The sequence below is a fragment of the Monodon monoceros genome, unplaced genomic scaffold, assembly GCF_005190385.1.
Source record: "Monodon monoceros isolate NGI ecotype Baffin Bay Population unplaced genomic scaffold, NGI_Narwhal_1 Super_Scaffold_2, whole genome shotgun sequence".
Taxonomy (NCBI): Eukaryota; Metazoa; Chordata; class Mammalia; order Artiodactyla; family Monodontidae; genus Monodon; species Monodon monoceros.
In genome coordinates, this window is record NW_021703776.1 from 87,378,818 (window position 1) to 87,389,399 (window position 10,582).

The following is a 10,582-nucleotide window of genomic DNA, read 5'->3' on the forward strand; positions in this document are numbered from 1 at the left end:
GGACTTGCCAGCCTCCACAATCATGAGTCCATTCCTTAAGTCAGTCTCTCTCCCTGCCCTGCCCCCCCACCACCCCCGTGTGTGTGTGTGTGTGGACACACGTATATATCTCTCTGCAGACATGTATGTGTATACTCACACCCACGCCCCCTATCGGCTCTGTTTCTCTAGGGACTCCTGACTAATCCACTGAGGATGCAGAGAGAAAAGGTTCGCCCGGCTCTTTACAGTTTATATAGCATAACAAGAGTGGCTCCGCTCCACTGAAGGCCTCTCAAATGCTCTGACTGCTTCATGTCCCTGTGAGAACCTGACATGCAGGTTAAGTCTTAGGATCCAAACCTGGTCCTGACTCCACAGCGCCAGGGCCCACAGCCTCACTATACCGTCCTGTGATACACAGTCTGACCCCAAGGACTGGCGCTGGGGCTGTGCAGGGATTGTAGCTTTGCTGGCCCTTCGGTGTTCACAAATGGCAGGGGCCTGGCGGCGAGGGACCTGCAGGGGAGGGGCCTGGAAGAAGAAGCGTCTGGAAGAGAAGGGCCTGGGGGGGCTGGCAGGGCCTCCAGCCTCTTTGGGGAGGAAGAGAACTGTTCCCGTCACCTTTCAGCAAACAGCCCCATCTCCGTCACCTGCCCCACCCAAAGCCTTTTCCTCCCGATGCATCAAAATACTGCCAAGAGGACTGGTTTACACTGGAGATGGGAGGGCTGGAGCATGGTGGAAGGAAGCAGCTTGAGGCCAGACCTCGGTGACTAAGTGACTGGGTCAAAGCATGCTTGTCATGGTGTTAATCTAATACTTATTTGGCTGCCACCACGTGCGGGGTGCAGAGGTACTCGAGAGGGCAGGGTCCCCTCCATACGTGAGTGGGGAGCTCAGCACATTGGGTGGGGGGATAGTGAAGCCTCTGGGACGTGCAGAAGGAGCGTTCTTACATCCTGGTGTCTGTGGCGCCCTTGGGTCGCTCTTCTGAGGGGTCCCGGGAGCAGAGCGTCAGCTGGCTCACCCCCACCTCACCTCTCCCACCACGTTCCAGCTTGGGCCAGAAGGGGAGGCACCGGGTGCAGGAGGATGCGCAGAACCTGGTGCCGATCCCCCAGGGGAGGCTGTAGACCTCCGAGATCTTCGTAGTCTCCTCAGACTTCTTCTGGATTTGATTCCACGCCAGGAGGCCTCTCTCCTCCAGGCTTCCTAAAGGGAGCCAGCAAGCAGTCAAGCCTGGGCCCTGAGGGAGGGGGCGGAAGCCTCTGGCGCCCCCTGCAGGCGCTCACGAGGCCTCGTCTCAGTGCCCTGCACCTGCCAGCAGCCCCTCCTCCCCCTCCAAGCCCATTCCAAGAATCAGCTCAGCTCAACTCAGCTCATCATCAGGTGTTCCCTGAGCTCCGGGGTACGACCTTCTATGAACCACTGTTCTTTCCTCATCTTCCAGAGCGGACCTTTCTATATTTCAGTGTTTCTGGAATGCAGATGCATTTTACATTTGGTGGAGAGAAGAAATGTGGGAAATGGAATACCACGAAGCAGGAGCTATCACAGAGGTCCTTTCAAGGGGCCATGGGAGGATCAAGAACGGAGCACTGAAAGCCACCAGTGAGGGCAGCTCTGCGCTCTTCACCTCAGCCCTCATGGGCTTCGTTTGCTCATCATCACACTTACTTCCCTGTATTGTAATGGTCTGTTGTCGTGTCTCTCTCCCCTACTAGCCTGTGAGTTTCTAGAAGGCAGGGGGGCATGTCTTGCAGCCCTTTGTATCCTCAATACAGAGCACCTGGAACACAGTGTACTTGCTGTGGTTTTTATTGGAATATGAATAAATGAACACATGCATTCTCTCCCTCGTCAACTAGACGGCAGGCTCTAAGAGAGCTAGGGCTATGTCTTTTGCTTTTTGCTTCTGGTGTATTTCTCACCTTAGGGTCCTTTTATGGGCTGAATTTTGTCCCCCCCCAAAAAAAAATCATATTGAAGCCCTAACCCCACAAACCTCAGAATGTGACTGTATTTGGAGATAGAATCTTTAAAGTGGTGATTTAGTTAAAGACGTAAAGATGAGGTCTTTAGGGTGGGCTCTAATTTAATCTGACTGGTGTCTTTATAAGAAGAGGAGATTAGGACACACAGAGAGACACCAGAGATGCACACACAGGAAGGAAAGGCCATCCATCTGAAAGTCAAGGAGAAAGGCCCCAGGAGAAACCAATCCTGCCAACACCTTGTTCTTGGACTTCTAGCCTCTGGAACTGTGAGGAAATACATTTCGGTTGTTTAAGCCTCCTAGTCTGTGGCATTTTGCGATGGCAGCCCTAGAAAGCTAGTACAGGCCCATACACCCCACCCAGGTGCAGGGCCCACTCAGGGTATGCTGTGGCCAGTCTTACATGAGAACTGGGGCTAGAGAAGCAATGTGGGTGACCCAAATGCTGACCATCTACCCGAACTGCCAGCTTACAGAGCAAAGGTGAGCCCTACCAGGGATGGTGTTGTCCAGTAGAAAGCCCAGAAATCCACCAACAAACATGCCCGTGGTCAGCAGCACCTGGATGACCTGGTCCAACTGCAGAATCCCTAGAGTGAAGACAGAAGTGACAGGGATTAAAAAATGGGCAGAGGATCTGAATAGAGATTTTTCCAAAGAAGGTATACAGATGGCCAATAGGTACATGAAAGGTGTTCAACATCACTAATCATCAGGGAAATGCAAATCAAAACCACAGTGAGATATCACCTCACACCTGTTTGGCTTTTACCAAAAAGACAAGAACTAGCAAGTGTTGGCAAGGGTGTGGAGAAAAGGACCCTTGGGCACTGTTGGCAGGAATGTAAATTAGTGCAACCACTATGGAAAACAGTATGGAGGTTCCTCAAAAAATTAAAAATAGAACTACCATACGACCCAGTAATTCCACTCCTGGTTATTTATCCAAAGAAAATGAAAACACTAACTCAAAAAGATATATGCACAGCCACCTTCACTGCAGCATTATTTATAAGAGCCAAGATACGGAAACAACCTAAGTGTTCATCAATGGATGAATGACTAAAAAAAATGAGGTATATATTTACAATGGATATTATTCAGCCATAAAATCTGGCTATTGGCAACAACATGGATGGAACTTGAGAGCATTATGCTGTGGCATAAATCAGAAAGAGAAAGACAAATACTGTATGATCTCACTTATTATATATAGACTGTTAAAAAAAAAACTCATAGAAAAAGAGATCAGATTTGTGGTTACCAGAAGCAGGGGGTGTGAGGAGGACGAACTGGAGGAAGGTGATCAAAAGGGACACACTTCTGGTTATAAGATAAATAAGTATGAGGGATGGAATGTACAACATGACGACTGTGGTTAACACCGCTGTATGATATATAGAAAAGTTGGTAAGAGAGTAGATCCTAAGAGTCCTCATCACAAGGAGAAAATTTTTTTTCCCATTTCTTTTTATTGTGTCTATATGAGGAGATGGGTGTTAACTAGACTTATTATGGTAGTCGTTTCACAATATATGTATGTCAAACCTTTATGCTGTATACCTGGGACTCATACAGTGATATATGTCAATTGTATCTCAATAGAACTGGAAATAAATAAGTCATGGTGATGTAATGTACAGCATGGTGACTATAGTTAATTTTTTTAAAAAGTGACAGGAATTCCCAGGGACCAGGGACCCCACCAGCTCTGCCCCTGGAGTGGTCACAGTCTAGAGGATGGAGAATCACCTGTGTGGAGCCTCTCCGGGTTCTTGTTCACCCAGTTGGGAACAGCAAGCCCACAGTAGATGGAGAAGCCAAAGACAAAGATGTTTCTGGACGAGTTCATGTCCACGTACTGCAGGAGAGAGGCCGCCACGGCAGAGCCGGAACGATCAGTATCTGTATTGCACGTCAGTCAAACACCCGCCCAGCCAGCACCCCCCCCCCCGCAACTTGAGACTGGAGGGGGAGGCTGGGCTCAGAGGGCACAGGTTCTCAGACAAGTCCCGACTCCCACTTGACCCTGGGAGCTGAGTGGTCTGGATAATCCAATTCAAACTGATGCAATTTTGTTTTTCAGAAATTCGGGTGCTTCTGGTTATTTCTTTCTCCCATTTGGGGCCAGTGTGGTTTCTGGGACTAAGGACTCCCTTCCCCTCCTCCCTTGTCCCCACCCTGTTCCATTCATCTCCATCCCCATGGGCTCCTTTCAGGAGATGCAATGCTGCTGCTTTCCTAAGGGTGCCTTGCCTCACCTGAAGATTGGAAATCCCCACGGCAGTGATGACCCCAAACATCACCAGGAACATGCCTCCGATCACAGGGGTTGGGATGGTGGCAAACGCAGCCCCGATCTTCCCAAATATGCCCATCAGGAGCAGCACGCAGCCCGCCGCAACAATCACCATCCTGCTCCCTACCTGTAGCACTCAGGGAGATGGGGGAGAGACGAGGAGCTCAGCACCAGTTGGGTCACACACCCTGGAGGCCTCTGCCCTGCTCCTGGGGCATCACAAACAATGGCTCCAGGGGACCCACAGGAGCAGCATCGACTGACCCAGAAACGGCCCCCCTCTACTCCCACATGGTGCTGGCGAAAGCATGAAGGTGTGACCTTGGGTCCCAGCCTCTGCCCTCACCTCTCCTCTCTGCTGCTCTCATACATGTCTTCAAGTCCTGACTCCAATGCTCCTTCTCTAGGCAGACTTTATAGTGAGGCAAGAAGTCTCTCTTGGGAGGGAGTGGCCCAATGCTTAAGAATGGGGTTTGAGAGCCAATCCCAACTCTGCCTCTAACTAGCTGTTCGGCTTCACGCAAGTTACCTAACCTCTCAAAATGTCAGCCTCCAAATTTACCAGGTGGGATTAATAATACTTACTTCACAATCTCATTTTAGGAGGACAGCATTACCTTGATACCAAAGCCAGATAAGGACAGAAAAGAAAGTACTGTGTGGGTTCACTTATATGCAGATTTTTTTTCAACAGTAAATACTGTAGTACTAAACAATCCATGATAGGTTGAATCTGTGAATGTGGAACCACAGATATGATGGAACCATGGATATGGAGGGACCACGTGTACAGAGGTCCAACTATAAGTTATACACGGATTTTCGACTGCAAGGAGGATTGGTGCCCCTAACCCCACCCCACTCCCCACATTGTTCAAGGGTCAACTGTACAGACCAATATCCCTGATGAATATAGATGCAAAAACTATCAACAAAATGTTAGCAAACCAAATTTAACAGTACATTAAAAGGATCATACACCATGATCACCTGGGACTTATCCCTGGGATGCAAGGATGTCTCAACATGTGCAAATCAATAAATGTGATACACCACATTAATAGAATGAAAGATAAAAACATATGGTCATCTCAATACACACAGAAAAAGCATTGGACAAAATCCAACATCCTTTCAGGATAAAAAAACTTTCAACAAATTAAATATAGAAGGAATGCACCTCAACACAATAAAGGCCATATACAAAAAGCCCACAACTAACATCATACTCAATGCTGAAAGGTTGGAAGCTTTTCTTCTAAGATCAGAAAACAAGACAAGGGTGACAACTCTCACCACTCCTATTCAACATATTACTGGAAGTCATAGCCATAGCAATCAGGTTAGATAAAGAAATAAAAGGTATCCAGGGCTTCCCTGGTGGCGCAGTGGTTGAGAGTCCGCCTGCCGATGCAGGGGACACAGGTTCGTGCCCTGGTCTGGGAAGATCCCACATATCGCGGAGCGGCTGGGCCTGTGAGCCATGGCCATTGAGCCTGCGCGTCCGGAGCCTGTGCTCCGCAACGGGAGAGGCCACAACAGTGAGAGGCCGACATACTGCAAAAAAAAAAAAAAAAAAAAAAAGGTATCCAAATCAGAAAGGGAGAAGTAAAATTATCTTTATTTGCAGAGGATATGATCTTATATATAGAAAATCCTAAAGACTCTACCAAGAAATTGTTACAACTAATCAATGGATTCAGTAAAGCTGCAGGATACAAAATCAACATACAGAAATCAGCTGCATTTTTCTACACTAACAATAAAACGTCTGAAAAAGAAATAAAACAATCCCATTCACAATAGCATCAAAGACAATGAAGTACTTAAGAATGAATCTAACCAAGGAGGTGAAAAATATAAGACTGATGAACGAAACTGAAGAAGACACAAATAAATGGAAAGGTATCCCATGTCATGACTGGAAGAATTAATATTGTTAAAATGTCCATACTACCCAAAACCATCTACAGATTCAATGCAATCCCTATCAAATTTCCAATGGCATTTTTCACAGAAGTAGAAAAAAAAAAACCTAAAATGCTTATGTAACCACAAAAGACATCAAATAGCCAAAGCAATCCTGAAAAAGAAAAACAGAAAAAAAGCTGGAGGCATCACATGTCCTGATTTCAAACTATACTGCAAAACTATAGTAATCAAAACACTATGGTACTGGCATAAAAATAGACACATAGACCAATGGAACAGAACTGAGAGCCCACAAATAAACCCATGCATATATGGTCAGCTAATACTTGACAAGGGAGCCATGAAAACTCAATGGGGAAAGGATAGTATCTTCAATAAATAGTGTTGGGAAACCTGGATAACCACATGCAGAAAACTGAAATTGAACCACTATCTTAACACCGCTCACAAAATTTAACTAAAAATGGATTAAATACTTAAATGTAAAACTGGAAACTGCAAAACTCCTAGAAGAAAACACAGGGGAGCTTCTTGACATTGGTCTTGGCAATGATTTTTTAGGATATGACACCAAAAGCACAAGCAAAAAAAGTGAAAATCAGGAACTTCCCTGGTGATCCAGTGGGTAAGACTCTGTGTTCCCAGTGCAGGGGGCCTGGGTTCGATCCCTGGTCAGGGAACTAGATCCCGCAGGCATGCCACAACTAAGAAGTCCGCATGCTGCAACAAAGATCCCTCATGCTGCAACTAAGACACAGCTCAGCCAAAAATAAATAAATATAAATCTTTTTTTTAAAAAAGTGAAAATCCAAAAGTGGGACTACATTAAACTAAAAAGCTTTTGTACAGCAAAAGAAACAATCAACAAAATGAAAAAGCAACCTATTAAATGGGAGAAAATATCTGCAAACTGTATAGTTGGATAAGGGTTTCATATCTAAAATATATAAAGAACTCATATAATTCAATAACAACAACAACAACAAACAATTTTAAAATGGGCAGAGGAACTGAATAGACTTTTTTTTCCAAAGAAGACATACAAATGCCAACAGGTACATGAAAAGATGCTCAACATCACTAATCATCAGAGAAATGCAAATCAAAACCACAATGAGATATCACCTCACACCTGTTAGAACGGCTATCATCAAAAAGACACAAGGTAACAAGTGCTGACAAGGATGTGGAGAAATGGGAATCCTGTGCACTGCTGGTGGGAATGTAAGTTGGTGCAGCCACTATGAAAAATGGTATGGAGATTCCTCAAAAAGTTAAAAATAGAACTACCATATGATCCAGCAATTCCACTTCTGGGATTATCCAAAGAAAATGAAAACACTAACAAAAAAATATGTGCACCCCCCCACCATGTTCATTGCACCATTATTTACAATAGCCAAGGTATGGAAACAATCTAAGTGTCTGTCAACAGATGAATGGATAAAGAAGATGTGGTATGTACAATGAAATATTATTAAGCCATAAAAAAGAATGAAATCTTGCCATTTGTGACAACACGGATGGACCTTGAGGGCATTACGTTAAGTGAAGTAAGTCAAACAGAGAAAAACAAATACTGTATAATATCATATACATGTGGACTCTAAAAAAGCTAAACTTGTAGAAGTAAAGAGTAGAATGGTGGTTACCAGGGGAAATGGGGAGATGTTCATCAAAGAGTACAAACTTTCAGTTAGAAGATGAATAAGTTCTGGGGACCTAATGCACAGCATGGTGATTATAGTTAACAAAAATGTATACTTCAAAGTTACTAAGATAGTAGATCTTAAATGCTCTCACCACAAAAAAGAAATGGTAATTATGTAATGTGATAGAGGTGTTAGCTAATGGTGGTAATCATATTGTAATATATTAAGTGTATCAAATAAACACATTGTACACCTAAATTTACACAATGTTATATGCCAAGTGTATCTCAATAAACCTAGGGGAGGGAATTGATGTGCCTGGGGCACAGTGATGCAGGGTGAGAGACAGGAGATGGGATGGAAAGCAAGGAAGGGACTCTGTCATGAAGTACTTTAAGGGCCATGGAAAGGAGTTACGATAAGTTCCAAAGACAAAGCATAAACAAAACGTAGTATATACATGCAATGGAATATTATTCAGCCTTAAAAAGGAAATAAATTCTGACACCTGCACAACATGGATAAAACTTGGACATTAAGTGAAATAAGCCACCCACAAAAAGACAAATACTGTATGAGTCCACTTATATAAGGTACCTAGAGCAGTCAAATTCATAGAGACAGAAAGTAGAATGGTGGTTGCTAGGGGCTGGGAGAGGGGGGAATATGGAGTTGTTGTTCAATTGGTACAGATTTCAGTTTTGCAAGAGAAAAGAGTTCTGAAGATTGGTTGCACAACAATTTGGATGTACTTAACTCTACTGAACTATACATTTAGAAATGGTTAAGAGGCTAAATTTATGTTACATGTATTTTACTACAATTAAAAATAATAAATCCAAAGACAAAGGAGACTCAGTAGAGTTGTGTCAAGCAGGGTAGTGACATGATGTGATTTACATTTCAAAAAGTTCCCTCTAGGAACCCTCCTACACTGTTGGTGGGAATGTAAATTGGTGCAGCTACTATGGAAAACAATATGGAGGTTTCTCAAAAAACTGAAAATAGAGTTGACATACAATCCAGCAATCCCACTCCTAGGCATATATCTGCACAAAACTCTAATTTGAAAAGACACATGCACCCTTATGTTCACAGCAGCACTATTCACAATAGCCAAGACATGGAAACAACCTAAATGTCCATTAACAGATGAATGGATAAAGATGTGGTGTGTGTATACAATGGAATATTACTCAGCCATTAAAAAGGGTAGTGTTATTTGCAACAACATGGATGGACCTAGAGGTTATCATACTAAGTGAAGTAAGTCAGACAGAGAAAGACAAATACCCTGTGATATCACTTATATGTGGAATCTAAAATAGGACACAAATGAACTTATCTACCAAAGAGAAACAGACTCACAGGCATAGAGAACAGACTTGTGGTTGCCAAGGGGGAGCAGGTGTGGGGGAGGGATGGATTGGGAGTTTGGGATTAGCAGATGCAAACGATTACATATAGAATGGATAAACAACAAGGTCCTACTGTATAACACAGGGAACTATATTCAACATCCTGTGGTAAACCATAATGGAAAAGAATATGAAAAATAATGTTATATAAAACTGAATCACTTTGCTGTATAGCAGAAACTAGCACAACATTGTAAATCAACTATACTTCAATAAAATAAGTTTTTTTAAAAGTTCCCTCTATAAGTCACTTCATTATTATTAATTGATATATTTTCTCAATTAGGACAAATTAGATTTTCTCAACAAGCAATTATCATGGATTATGTGTAAACTATGATTCCTCCTTCATCTACTGGAGGTTCATTAGGATACAAAACAGAGACAAGGCTCCTCCCCATGGTATTATACAGCATTAACTGGTCCAAAATCAAGGATCAGTTGTGCTAGAGTCACTACTAATTGCTATCACCTGGTTTGCATAGGGTTTCTCGAGCAGCTAGGAGTTTGGGAATGCTAAAGAAGTACATTTCACCCGCTTAGAGCAGCTATTAGATCTGGAAATAAAAAGTTTCTACAAAGGTTAAAAAAAAAACCAACACTATGCTGTGAAGATTATGGGCTCTGGTCCACATCCCATCCCAGTACCAGGCACACACAGCTGTCACACGCTGGACAGTAATGATTGTTGTGCTAGTCAAGGGTTGTATCTAGGGTTTGAGTGACAGCTACCAGTGAGCCCAAAATGACCTCTGACCTCGAAGCATTTAGCCTCATCCTCGAAAGTTGGAGTTGTGCTGCAAATGTCTGAATATCCCATCATAAGTCTATTATCAATGAATGTGTTTAGGTAGTTCTTGGACCTCTTCTCATGCATTTGTTTCTACTCCCAGTCCTTAAAAGATACTCTATGTGACAGACTCTAGGTCTATCCACCTCATTACAAACAGCTCAATTTCGTTTCTTTTTATGGCTGAGTAATATTCCATTGTATATATGTGCCACATCTTCTTTATCCATTCATCCAATGATGGACACTTAGGTTGTTTCCATCTCTGGGCTACTGTAAATAGAGCTGCAATGAACATTTTGGTACATGACTCTTTTTGAATTATGGTTTTCTCAGGGTATATGCCCAGTAGTGGGATTGCTGGGTCATATGGTAGTTCTATTTGTAGTTTTTTAAGGACCCTCCATACTAGTCTCCATAGTGGCTGAGGTGGATAGACCTAGAGTCTGTCATACAGAGTGAAGTAAGTCAGAAAGAGAAAGACAGATACCGTATGCTAACACATATATATGG

General features: G+C 43.4%; 1 protein-coding gene across 1 annotated transcript in view; it reads right to left on the reverse strand.

Annotated features, from left to right (window-relative positions):
- Positions 1-784: 784 nt before the first annotated feature.
- The window catches only part of LOC114901770 (solute carrier family 23 member 1-like), a 44,060-nt gene continuing 34,262 nt past the window's right edge, over positions 785-10,582 (reverse strand). The window contains exons 9-12 of the mRNA XM_029233910.1: positions 4,240-4,404; positions 3,731-3,839; positions 2,473-2,568; positions 785-1,194 (exon numbers count right to left, since the gene is read on the reverse strand). Of these exons, the coding sequence (XP_029089743.1) occupies positions 935-1,194; positions 2,473-2,568; positions 3,731-3,839; positions 4,240-4,404 (630 nt within the window). The 3' untranslated portion in view covers positions 785-934. The remainder of the gene's footprint in view (positions 1,195-2,472; positions 2,569-3,730; positions 3,840-4,239; positions 4,405-10,582) is intronic.